Source organism: Sus scrofa, chromosome 5, assembly GCF_000003025.6.
Source record: "Sus scrofa isolate TJ Tabasco breed Duroc chromosome 5, Sscrofa11.1, whole genome shotgun sequence".
NCBI lineage: Eukaryota > Metazoa > Chordata > Mammalia > Artiodactyla > Suidae > Sus > Sus scrofa.
In genome coordinates this window covers 63796300-63809141 of record NC_010447.5, presented here as the reverse complement: position 1 = coordinate 63809141, position 12842 = coordinate 63796300, and the positions used below count along the sequence as shown (strand labels likewise).

The window sequence follows — 12842 nt, the reverse complement described above, 5'->3', positions numbered from 1 at the left end:
CCTCCCCACCCCACCCCACCCCATCGGTCCCCACCCCCATCGGTCCCCCACCCCCATCGGTCCCCCACCCGCGCTCCTACGTGCGCCTCCGCCGGCTGCTCCTGACTCATCGGGGGCTCCGGGTCACATGCGCCCGCCCGGCCCTATTGGCGCCTCCCCCCGTCCGCCCCCCGCCCGCCGCCCGGGAGCCGCAGCCGCCGCCGCCACTCCCGCTCTCTCTGTGCCATCACCGCCGCCGTCGCCAGCGCCACCACCACAGGCTGGGTCTGCAACTCTGAGGTGAAGCCCGCCGAGCCCCGAGCCCCTCCGGCCCCCTCCGTTCGCCGCCGCGCCCCCGCCCCTCGTCCCTCGCCCCTGGCCTCGAGCATCTCGAGCCCCGCGGCGTTGCGCACCTGCTCGGTCACCCGCGCCTCCCCGGCACTCTCCTATCCCGGCCTTCCTGGACCGCTCCTCTCGGTTTCAGGCTGTCGCCCCCTCCTCATTTGGGCTCCAGGCCTCTCCGCAGCTGTCTAACTACGCCTTTCTCCACCCTTGCCTGCCTGCTCCCCAAATCCTTCTTCGCCTCCGGTTCTGTCGATGTTAAGTTCAGGGTCTCTCCGGGCTGTGCCTTTTTACCCTGCGCGTCCCTTGGCTTTGCAGCGGGGGGATAGCATCTCGCACCCTTCCTCAACACCCGGAGACTTCCTCGAGATCCCTTCTCTCCCACTCCACCCCCGCGTCACCCTCTCGGGTTACTGTGCTTCTTTCCTCTGTACGGTGGGGAGGGATCGGAGGAGGGAAGAATTCGTTTAGGGGCCGGGGGAGGACCAGCCCACCTTTGCCTCTTCCCCACGGGTCTCTCTTCCTCCTCCCTCCCACTGCCATCCTCAGAGACTGAGGACCCGGTCCCCAGACTTCTCTACTGTACATTTCTCCGGAGAAAGAGGGACCTCCGTTTGGAAAGAGATTGGGACTTTGGAGTGGGGGCTGGGGTGTTCAGTTGGGTAGGATGGGGGTTCTGGAGGAGAGGCCCCTGCTGCCCGGACCACCCATGCTCTTCTTGGCTCCAAAGAGACATGCAAGCCTGGCAGCGATACCGCCCTGAGGAGATCTGGGGGAACCCCACCAGCCGGCTGCTGAGGGGGCGAGGGAACGGCCGCCCTGCCCCTCCCCTCCTCACTGCGGTGCCTCCCGGCTCTTCGTTTGATCTTACCCCGCCCCCCACTGCAGTGACCTCCCCTTCCTCACTGCATTGACCTTCTCTCCCCACGGGCGGGGGGATCCCTACTACAGCGACGACTGCAACCAGCTCCTCCCCACCCCCCACCCACTGCAGTAACCTCTTTCCCATCCCTCCCAGCCTCCCAGCCTCCCAGCCTCTGGCCCCTCCCACTGATCTCAGGCTCCACCCCTTTAAGCCTCTTATCTTTCTCTTTCCTTCCCTGGCACCCAAGGAGATCCCAGCCATCATGTCCATAGAGAAGATCTGGGCCCGGGAGATCCTGGACTCCCGTGGGAATCCCACAGTGGAGGTGGATCTCTACACTGCCAAAGGTAATGCGCAGGGTCTTCCCACAGCCCCCGTGCTGGGGGTGTCTCCCCACCCCCACCCCCCGCGTGGGAAGGGAGGCTTCCCCGGTTCCCAGTGGGAATGGGGTGCTGATCCTCCTTGTCCAGGGGAGCCAGGATAGGCCCATCTCTGTGTGCTTGTTTAGTGTGTGAGACACACCCTGCAGCTGCATGTCTGTGTGCTTTCTGCGTGTGTGTGCGTGCTGCCTGCATAGCTTCATTTCTGTGGGTTCCTACTTGTGCATGTGGGACCCCAATTGGATGAGTAAGGAGGCCACTGCTTGTGCATCTACCTGTGTGTGTGTGTGTGTGTGTGTGTGTGTGTGTGTGTTGAGGACACACAGTGTTGGGGAAAGGCTGGATGTGATGTCCTTCTCTCTCTCTCCTCATTCCGTGTTCCCCTCCCAGGTCTCTTCCGGGCTGCGGTGCCCAGCGGAGCCTCCACTGGTATCTATGAGGCCCTGGAGCTAAGGGATGGTGACAAACAGCGATACTTAGGCAAAGGTGAGGCCCCTTCTCTTTTCTGGGCTCTCCCACCCCTCAGCGTCCCGCTCCTGCCTCACCCTCAGTCCCCGGCCCTTTTCCTGATGCTTTCCCCCTACCCTTTCCCTTCGGACCCCTCCTGGCCTGACCCTGCCTGGCCTCTCTGCCTCTTCCCAGGTGTCCTGAAGGCAGTGGACCACATCAACACCACCATCGCCCCAGCCCTCGTCAGCTCAGTGAGGCTCGCTCTTTGCTGGGGGTGGCGGCACCGGGGTGCTGGAAGGAATCCTGGGTTAGGGGAGGATGAAGAAGAAGGAGAGAGGCCCAGCTCTTGAGAATCATGGTTACTGAGGGAAGGGTTCCCCCTGCTCCCGTGGGGGTTCTCGTCCCCTAATCCAGACAGATTGCTGTCATGGGAACCTGGTCAGAGGTGCTGCTGGCTGTGTGTGGGGGGGACAGTGGGAGGGGGGCCCTCTGTCTCATGGTCCAGGGTGCCTCCTGGCCCTGAGTGATGGAGGCTCTGCTCACAGGGCCTCTCTGTGGTGGAACAAGAGAAGCTGGACAACCTGATGTTGGACTTGGATGGGACTGAGAACAAGTGTAAGCAGGGGCTGGGAGAGCGCGGGGGCTGAGGGTGGGGCCCAGGGGGGCAGACAGAGAACTGAAAGGCCCGCGTTGTGGGAGCTTCTTAGGAAAGACAGCCTGAAGACTAGCCTTTCTGCTGGCCTTCTCCCAAAGCCAGAGCAAGAGAAGATGAGTTTAATGGCAGTGGGAGGGGGTGGCATTAAACAGAAGGGAGAACTTTGCAGCATAAGGAGGGGGAGTTGGTGGCGGATAGTCTGTGGTCTCAGGGATGTTATTTATTTATTTATTTATTTATTTATTTATTTATTTTTGTCTTTTTGCTTTTTCTAGGGCTGCTCCCGCGGCCTATGGAGGTTCCCAGGCTAGGGGTTGAATCGGACCTGCAGCCCCCAGCCTACGCCAGAGCCACAGCAACGCAGGGATCCAAGCCATGTCTGCAGCCTACACCACAGCTCACGGCAACACTGGCTCCCCAACCCATGGTTCCTAGTTGGATTTGTTAACCACTGCGCCACGACGGGAACTCCTCAGGGATGTTTAGAGACAGGTGTTGCTCTCTGCCTCCCCTCCCCCTGCCACTATTTTCAGGAGAGGATGGATGAGGCGTCGCAGGAGTGGAGAGGGAGGAGTGGGTCTCCTTTGCTGGCCCCTTTGGGGGAGTATAGGTGGAGGCAGGGGCTAGAAGGGGACGAGGGACATGTTTGCTCAGTGCCTTCCTCTGTCATCTCCCAGCCAAGTTTGGGGCCAATGCCATCCTGGGTGTGTCCTTGGCTGTGTGTAAGGCAGGGGCGGCTGAGCGGGACTTGCCCCTCTATCGCCACATCGCTCAGCTGGCAGGGAACTCAGACCTCATCCTGCCTGTGCCGGTGAGCCCCGCACCCGGGCCCTGCGCTGTGGTGCCTCTCCCAGGGGTGGGTGGGGAGGGAGCATGAAACCCTGTGAGGACTGATGGGAGGAAAGTGATTGGGGCAGCTAAAGAGCAAGGATGGGGACAGAGGACTGAGTCTGGGGAGCTGGAGGAAATTTGGGATCTGGGGATGGCACTCCCAGGGGTGGAGAGGGAAGGGCTCCGTAACTTCTCTGTCCTCCTGTGGCTCCCAGGCCTTCAATGTGATCAACGGTGGCTCTCATGCTGGGAACAAGCTGGCCATGCAGGAGTTCATGATTCTCCCGGTGGGCGCTGAGAGCTTCCGGGATGCCATGCGCCTCGGGGCAGAGGTCTACCACACGCTCAAGGGTGTCATCAAGGACAAGTATGGCAAGGATGCCACCAACGTGGGAGACGAAGGCGGCTTTGCCCCCAATATCCTGGAGAATAGTGAAGGTGAGGCCAGGAGCCCCACGCCCAGCCATAAATGTCACCCCATCCTGGCCCATCAGGAAGGGCCACCCATTTCAACAAGTGTGAAGTGTGAGGAGGAGGTGTGAGGGTCCTTAATCGAATTCCAAGAGGAACCAGTCCTCTGAGTGGGTGCCAGGGGGCCTAAAAATTCACCTGCAGACCCAAGAGTATAGCCTTTACCCACCCAACCCAGCCAGATCTGGGAGCATCTACAAGTTCCCACGGGAGCCCCTAGGGGTGCTGGGAGGTGGTCTAGGTCACCCGTGGCACCCATCCCCTCCTTTAACTCGGATGGATTCTCAGTTTGATGGGATGCATCAAACCTCAGGGAATGCACTCCGGGTCTATCCCATTCCCACCCCAACCTCTGAGGCCTCTAGGAGACCGAATTTTTCCCTGCCCGGGGAGATACAGTGAAGAAAAACAGTATACATGGGTAGGGGCTAAGAGTTAACTTTCTGGGGCCAAATTTCCTGGATTTGAACCTTGACTTGAAAAGTTACTGGCTGGTGATCTTGCTCACGTCACTTTCTTATCTGTAAAGTGGTATGTACTTCTTAGCATCATTGTGAAGATTAAATGAGATCACACATGTCAAGGGCTTAGGTGACATAGTTAGCCCTCCATAAATGACAGCTAGTTAAAAAAAAAAACAAAAACCCAAAGAACAAACTGGCCTTCCCACTGTGGTGCAGCAGGTCAAGGGTCTGGCAGCTGTGGCATAGATCACAGCTGAGGCTTGGATTCAATCCCTGGCTCAGGAACTTCCCTATGCCGAAGGTGTGGCCAAAAAACCCCCAACGATTACTAGCAACTTTCCATGGAGTTCCCTTGTGGCACAGTGGGTTAATGATCTGGCTTTGTCACTGCAACAGCTCCAGTTGCTGCTGTGGCATGGGTTCAGTCCTTGACCCGGGAATTTCCACATCCTTCAAGCACATTAAAAAAAAAAAAAAAAAAATCCAGGAGTTCCTGTTGTGGCGCAGTGGTTAACGAATCCGACTAGGAACCATGAGGTTGTGGGTTTGGTCCCTGCCCTTGCTCAGTGGGTTAACGATCCAGCGTTGCCGTGAGCTGTGGTGTAGGTTGCAGTCGTGGCTCGGATCCCGCGTTGCTGTGGCTCTGGCGTAGGCCGGCGGCTACAGCTCCAATTGGATCCCTAGCCTGGGAACCTCCATATGCCGCAGGAGCGGCCCAAGAAATAGCAAAAAGACAAAAAAAAAAAAAAAAAAAAAAAAAAAAATCCAGGAGTTCCCATCGTGGCGCAGTGGTTAAGGAATCTAACTAGGAACCATGAGGTTGCGGGTTCCATCCCTGGCCTTGCTCAGTGGGTTAAGGATCTGGCATTGCCGTGAGCTGTGCTGTAGGTTGCAGACGTAGCTCGGATCCTGCGTTGCTGTGGCTCTGGCGTAGGCTGGCGGCTACAGCTCCAATTGGACCCCTAGCCTGGGAACCTCCATATGCCGTGGGAGTGGCCCAAGAAATGGCAAAAAGACCAAAAAAAAAAAAAAAAATCCATTAGATCTTGGGATAACCGCCAAACAACCTTAACCAGACCTCTCCCAGCAACAGCCCTCCACCCCTGCTCTGAATTCCCTTCTTTCTCTCATTCTCCTTGCCCACCCGTCCTGCTGCTGATCCCACCGTCTTCCGTCCCCAGCCCTGGAGCTGGTGAAGGAAGCCATTGACAAGGCTGGCTACACGGAAAAGATTGTCATTGGCATGGATGTCGCTGCCTCGGAGTTTTATCGTGATGGCAAATACGACTTGGACTTCAAGTCTCCTGCCGATCCTTCCCGATACATCACTGGGGACCAGCTGGGGGCCCTCTACCAGGACTTTGTCAGGGACTATCCCGGTGAGAGCAAGGGCTGTGGCTGAGAGGGCAGGCAGGGGGAGGGGAGGGGGCAGTCCCGCCGGTGTTGGGGCAACTCTGGACCTTCCGGGGTGTGGACTTGGGTGCCAGGTAGAGGTGTCCTGAGAAGAACCTGGGGACCAGGGGTGGGGTGAAGGAGGCTCCTGCAGAGGTTGGGCTTTGTGCACCATTGGGAATGTGCAGCATCCTGTGAGTTGGCTCCTTCTCCTTTGGGTCCTGACTAAAGCCATGGGCTCCGAAGCTGCTGGGGTCCTGGGAGGGTTTGGAAGGACCAGGCACGGTGAGAGGGTGACTGGAAGTAGCGTAGAGCAGGATCTCTGATAAAACTGGATGCTGAGGGGACTGGAAGTCATGGGTGGCTAGACCAGGAGGCTAAGGAGGAGCTGAATTACCCTCCCCAGGTCTCCTGAGGGCTCTGTACCCTTGGTTGGAGGCAGCTGACGTCTTTCTTCCTGAGACAGAATGAGAGAAAATAGACATAAAATGCAGAATGAAAGATTTAGTGGGAGTTCCGTTGCGGCTCAGCCGTAACAAACCTGACTAGTATCCATGAGGAGGCGGGTTTGATCCCTGGCCTCACTCAGTGGGTTAAAGATCCGGAATTGCCGTGGGCTGTGGTGTAGGTTGCAGACGTGGCTTGGGTCTGGCATGGCAGTGGCTGTGGCTATGGTGTAGGTTGGCAGCTGCAGCTCCAATTTGCCCCCTAGCCTGGGAACTTCCATATGCTGCTGGTGAGGCCCTAAAAAGCAAAAAGCAAAAAAAAAAAAAATGAATTGTTTAGAATAGCAATGAAGGAGTTCCCCTGTGGCTCAGCAGGTTAAGGATCTGGCATTGGCACGTCTGTGGCGTGGGTTGCTGCTGTGACTCGGCTTTGATCCCTGGCCCAGGAGCTTCCACATGCCAAGGGTGCAGCCAAAAAGGAAAAGAAAAAAAAAAAAAAAAAAAAAAAAGAATAGCAATGAGGAAAGGCTTCCCAGTAGAAAATAGGAAAATGCAAAGATAGGTTGTGAGAAGGTTGCTAGATTCTTGATTTTTGAGAGATCTCATGAACGATTCAAGCTAAGAATTGGTCAGGGCAGGCTTATTGCAGGGGGGCGGGAATCAGGGCCCAGAGGCCCAGTGGCCAGAGGATCTGAGGGGCGCGTTCCCGCCTGACACAGAGCTTCCTTATTGCTCTCCTGGCAGTGGTCTCCATCGAGGATCCCTTTGACCAAGACGATTGGGCTGCCTGGTCAAAGTTCACAGCCAACGTGGGGATCCAGATCGTGGGTGATGACCTGACAGTGACCAACCCAAAGCGGATCGAGCGGGCGGTGGAGGAGAAGGCCTGCAACTGTCTCCTGCTGAAGGTCAACCAGATCGGCTCAGTCAGTGAAGCCATCCAAGCGTGAGTCCCTCCCAGCCCTCCCCCACTCAGCCCGTTCCTGCAGGACGCCTCTCTCCTGCCTTGCAAGTGCCCCCAGCCCAGGCTTGCCCACAGATGCTGAAGAGCGCAGGGAACCTGGAGTCGCCTGCTCCCTCCACCCCTGTGTCTCCGCCCACTCCCAGACAGCTTCCCTCCAGATGTTTCTTGAGGGCTGGGGAGAGGGTGTGGGTGCGAGGGGCTGGGGCTCAGTGCTGCTGCATGGACACAGGTGCAAGCTGGCCCAGGAGAACGGCTGGGGGGTCATGGTGAGTCACCGCTCGGGAGAGACTGAGGACACGTTCATCGCGGACCTGGTGGTGGGGCTGTGCACGGGCCAGGTGAGCGCAAGGGAGACCTTTGTGCAACGGGTGGGTTCTAGGCTCAGGTGGGAGTTTGTGGGTGTCAGGGGAATTTCAAGGGTGTCCTAAGTTTTCTTTCACTGGGCAAAGGGGCAGCCACCAAGCTGCTTATCTTTTGGGATATTTCAGATCAAGACTGGTGCCCCGTGCCGTTCTGAACGTCTGGCTAAGTACAACCAGCTCATGAGGTGAGGGAACTGGGGGAAAGGGAACCCAGATCCCAGAGGGTTAAAAGCTCCGTTTGTCCACTGTTCCATCTTCAGTGCCCAGGGCCTGGAGGACAGTAGACATCCAGAAAGTCATTGTTTTGGGGGAGTTCCCATTGTGGCTCAGTCGGTTAAGAACTAGTATCTATGAGAATATGGGTTCTATCCCTGGCCTCGCTCAGTGGGTTAAGGATCTGGTGTTGCCGTGAGCTGTGGTGTAGCTTGCAGACTCGGCTTAGATCCTGTGTTGCTGTGGCTGTGGTGTAGGCTGGCAGCTGCAGCTCCAATTTGACCCCTAGCCTGGGAACTTCCATATGCCAGAGGTATGGCTCTAAAAAAAAAAGAGAGAGATACAGAAAAGGATTGTTTTTGAATGATGGGTTTACGATGGCCTGGTTGAAGGCCCATGCAAAGACAGGGAATGCCCTTGCTCAGGCCAGGACCCAGGACAGGGGCTTGGAGGATGGTGGCCTCTTGGGAAGAGAGGTGGGGTCCTCCTGCTTCCCTGAAGGTTGCCTTTCTGACTCACCTCTCAGAATTGAAGAAGAGCTGGGGGATGAAGCTCGCTTCGCAGGACATAATTTCCGCAACCCCAGCGTGCTGTGATCCCTCCACCTGCCTGGAGACTTGGAACCCCTTGCCCATCCTCCTGGAGCCTCTTCCTTCCTGTCCTGCTTGAAATTTCACCCCAGACACCCCGGTGGACCCCATGCGCTGCTCCTTGGCTCGTCCAGCACCTGCTGTCTCCCCTCTCCCCGTCTCTGGGTTCCGCACTGTCCACTCCTCCCTTTCTCCTCTCCCTCCTTAAAAACTGGCCATGGACCGAGGATTGTAAGGCACCCACAGAAGACTGATCAGGGTCGGTGACGGAGTAGCAGGGCTGGTTAGAGAGGGGCCCCGTGTCGCTTGTGCTTTTTGTGCTGGATCCTGCGTTTCCATGCCCAGGAGGCAGGAGCTGTGCAGTGCAGAGTGGTGGGGCTGGCCTGAGGCTCTAGTGTATTATTTATTCATTTATTTATTTTGCATTCGTCCTGTTAACTCATCCCTTCACCCTAACTCCAGGGCCAGAAACTGGCCTGACTGGAGGGGACCATGTGTCTGTATTTCATGTGACCACAGATGCAGCGATAGCCTGGGGTGGGAGTCTTGCTGGAACGGCAAGGGTGGCAGAAAGGGGACTTGCTGACAGTTCCTGTGTGTGTGCCAAGCCTTAACTGCAGCCTGGCTCGGTCCAGAGGTGGGGCTGCGTGCCTGGGGGCTCTTCCCCTGTCCCTCTCTTCCCAGCCCTAGCCTCCCTGCCCTTCCTCCAGCTGCACCTGAGCACTTCTGACTCCCCCGTGCCATGTTCCACAGCTGCCAGCATCTCTGTGGCATTGAAATGTGCACCACCATTAAAGTCTGAGTCACCGTGTGTTGCTTTGTCTGAGGAGTCTTACTGTAGTCCACACCAGGGGAGAGAAGGTGGAGCTCCTGGAAGTTGGTGAAACTGGTTAGCAGAGCTGCAGAGGGCATAGCAAGAAGGAGAAACCGAACAAATATGGCCAGGACAATGGCATTGCCTGGCGGGTGGTGGGGGGCGGAGCACACAGTCGTTGCCCTGCCTTCTCAGCAGCAAGGCTAGCTCCAGGAGCCAGGTGAATTAGGGTTTTGTTTTGCTTCCTCTCTAGGGCTGCACTCAGAGCATGTTCCTGGGGTAGGGGTAGAATTGGAGGTGCAGCTGCCGGCCTACACCACAGCCACAGCCACCGCAGCTCACAGCAAGGCCTGCTCCTTAACCCACTGAGCAGGTACAGGGATCAAACCTGTATCCTCTTGGAAACTAGTCGGATTCTTAACCCGTTGAGCCACAACGGGAACTCCAATTTACAGGTTCTTATTCTGAGGTCCAAAAATTCCTAGAAGTACCAAAAATTGTGCATGTATGCATTTTTTGGAGAAAGGGATTCACCAAGGGCCTTGACCAAAGAAAGAATAAAGCTGTGGGCTGCAGCGGTTCCCACACCGGGCCTCTCCCAGACAAAGTCCTGGCTGCTTCTGGGATAGAACAGCACTGCTCCTGCAAACTGAGGATTGAGGGAGGGAAGAATGGGGGTACAGAGGAGGCTTGAGGAAACCTGGCCTTCCAGTAAACTGGAGGTTCAGGACCTGGAGTGCTCAGCAGACCCCTGGCTGGGTGCGCCTGTGAGGAGGGTGCCAGTATGTGGCCAGAGACTCATTACGATTCTTCAGCTCCAGAGGCGCTCCAGCCTTGAGATGGGAACCCAGGAACCACCCAGGGGGAGAAGCCCCCTCACACGCCAGGGGCCATGAAGAGGTCTGCGGCCACTAGAGGGGAGTGGAGGTTCTGCAGGATAGCCCCCTGCCCCCAGGGTCCGAGGTGGGAGGAATTTTGAGATGGCTTCCTCTGGGGGGCTCCCTCTCTGTTTCTACTTTGAGTTCTGGTCCTGGACCCCCTCTGCCGTCCTGCTCAGCCCGAGGACTGGAAGACGATTCCAGATTCCAGTTCTCTATGGTCAGGACCCGGTTCTCTGCTCTTCTGCTTCCTGTGAGAGTCAACTGACAACTCACCCATTTTCAGTTCAGAGGGCTTCTCGCTCCCTGTCCTCTGCGCCTCTTCATTCCAGTGTGGGCAGCTCAGCTTTCTCTTCTCTGCCGTCTCCTGGCGCCCCTTTCTGTTTCCTTTGGGGCACACTGGCTAGGTCACCTTCTGGTTCCCCCCAACCCCTCAGGTACTGGGTTGGATTGGGTTACAGCCAGCTCTGCCTGGGCCTCCCAGGCCCCTCTCTCCACTTTCCTTTTGTGCTGTTGCCTGGAGACGGGTGGGTGGACCGTGGGGGGCTGGGGCCAGAGAGGGAGCTGGGGTGAGGGATGGTGGGTGGATGTGTGATGCTCCCTGAGGCTGAGTTGCAGCCCACCCCTCAGGTAGGGGAGGTAATGGAGGGGACAGCCCCTGGCTTCTTTTCTCATTCTCCCCATCCCCTGTTCCTACAAATGCCAAAGTTGTTCTTTTTTCTTTTTTTCTTTCCTTTTTTAAAACTTTTTAAGGCTGCACCCACAGCATATGGAGGTTCCCAGGCTAGGGGTCAAATCAGACCTATAGCTGCTGGTCTACACCACAGCCACAACGCAGGATCCGAGCCATGTCTGCGACCTACACCGCAGCTCATGGCAACGCCGGATCCTTAACCCCCTGGGCAAGGCCAGGGATCAAACTTGCAACCTCATGGTTACCCGCTGGATAGGTTTCCGATGTGCCACAACAGGAACTCCCTAAGTTTTTCTTTTAGGCTCAGATGTGTCACCACCCTAGCCCATCCCTTAGTGGTTAAAAAAAAGGAGGGAGAAGAACTCAGCCTGGAAGGGAGTTGGGAAGGGCCTGGGCCTGAGCCCAGTGGGGGACTGAACCAAGCTTGCAGACGGAGAGGAAATGCAATGGGGGGGGGAGTCTAGGAATGAAGTTGGGAGTTGGGAAGAAGCCGGGCTCTCCTAGGGCACTGGGGAAGGGAGTGGGCAGCGGCTGGGGTGGGGCCCTCTGGAAATGGATTAGGAAGGTGGGCCTGGGGTAATAAAATGAGTGCCAACTAATTCTAGAGGCAGAAGAGTGGTGATTCATTCCTAGTCCAAGGAAGCCTTCCTGCTCAGGTTCCCCAGTGCTACAGAATCCATCAAGAGCTTTTGGGTATTCCAAGAACTTGGCTGAGCCTGGCCCAGGGAAATATGAGGCAAAATCTACTTGTTGCTACAGAGCCCTTTCCAGAAGGCTGGTGGGATCCTGCCTTCAGGGCCCACTCTTGGCTTCTAGCTGGCCTGGCGACACACATACCCCGCCCCCACCCCAAACCTGGAGCGCTGCTGAGGGCTCCCAATCCAGACTCCGGCTCCAGCTCTTCCCGTTTCCCAGCCTGCCTCCCTCCCATTCTCTGGCCTTCCCAATCTCTGCTGCCAAAAATCACCCAGCATCTTGGTGTCCTTTGTCCGGGGAGATGTTGCTGCTTGGTGTGAGGCAGGGAGAGAGCCCAGTAGACACTGGGGGTGGTCTGGGGGTGCTGGCCTCATGGCTGAAAAGTGGGAATGGTTGGGGACTGTCAGAGCCACAGGCAGCGTGGAGAGCAGTCCGTGGTGGGATTGTCCCCACCTTAGAAGGACTGGGATTGGGGAACCAGGGCACCTGGGGCTGTCTCCATGTGGAGCCTCCTCCCCACCCACCTCTTCCCGGTGGCCCAAAGTACCACGAGTGATGACTTCGGACAGACCAGACGTGTGAAGGAAAACAGAGCTACCACCAGCCAGTGGGCCTGAGGATGGTGTCCCCTTCCCTCCAGGGGCTTGTCCTCCCCCATTTCTACCGTTTCCTTCGGCTTTCCCCTCCCATCTCCACTAGCAGGTCCTTCCCGGCATGGACCTCCCTTCCTCCGTCTTGTCACCAAAGGGCTAGTCTAGCTTACATTTCCTCCTAATCTTCTTTACACCCCCCTCCACTTTGGCCCCATTCTGTCCACCCTGTCTTGCCCACAGACACCCTTCTCCACTCTTTTGGAACCCCCCACCCCCAGAACCCAGCCGTCCCTGTCCCCCACTTTCTCTTCCCACCCAGAACCCAGTCCTCCTCGAATATGCACCTGGCCCCACCTCCTTCATCCTTTCTTAAGGTTCTTCTAGCTTTGCTTTCTCTTTCCCCATGACATCACTAGGTTTGTCATTCCCCCAACTTCTTACCTTCCCCATCCCTTTGTCAACACCAGTCACCCCCAAACTCTTCACTCTCCTCCAGAAATCCCGTTCTCCTGTATATGTCTCCATCTTTTCAATATCTTCCCCTCCTTATGACCCCCAAACTTCCAGCCCCTTTGCACGATTGCCTCCCAAACCTTTCCTGCTACGCTAGGTGTCTGCCAGACACTATCACCCCAAGCTTCTTTCACCTCCCCTGTCACACATCTCATTGTCCCCAGGAAGCTCTGTCTCGCCCCAACCTAACCCCATTACCCCATCTCTGCTACATACCCACAACCTCCCCCCTTGCCTCTGCCACACAGCC

At 57.0% G+C, this 12842-nt stretch overlaps 1 protein-coding gene across 2 annotated transcripts; it reads left to right on the top strand.

Moving 5' to 3' along the window:
* On the top strand, positions 75 to 9215 carry ENO2 (enolase 2). Of its 2 annotated transcripts, XM_005652595.3 has the most exons (12): positions 75 to 279; positions 1434 to 1533; positions 1957 to 2052; positions 2209 to 2267; positions 2562 to 2631; positions 3349 to 3482; positions 3718 to 3940; positions 5619 to 5816; positions 7020 to 7221; positions 7469 to 7577; positions 7728 to 7786; positions 8341 to 9215. In XM_005652595.3, the coding sequence occupies exons 2-12, from the start codon at positions 1449 to 1451 to the stop codon at positions 8408 to 8410; spliced, it is 1305 nt and encodes a 434-aa protein (XP_005652652.1). In that variant the 5' UTR covers positions 75 to 279; positions 1434 to 1448; the 3' UTR covers positions 8411 to 9215. The 2 variants fall into 2 exon arrangements, with proteins under 2 accessions (XP_005652652.1, XP_020948071.1); XM_021092412.1 differs by lacking the exons at positions 3349 to 3482; positions 3718 to 3940 and having other exon boundaries at positions 144 to 279.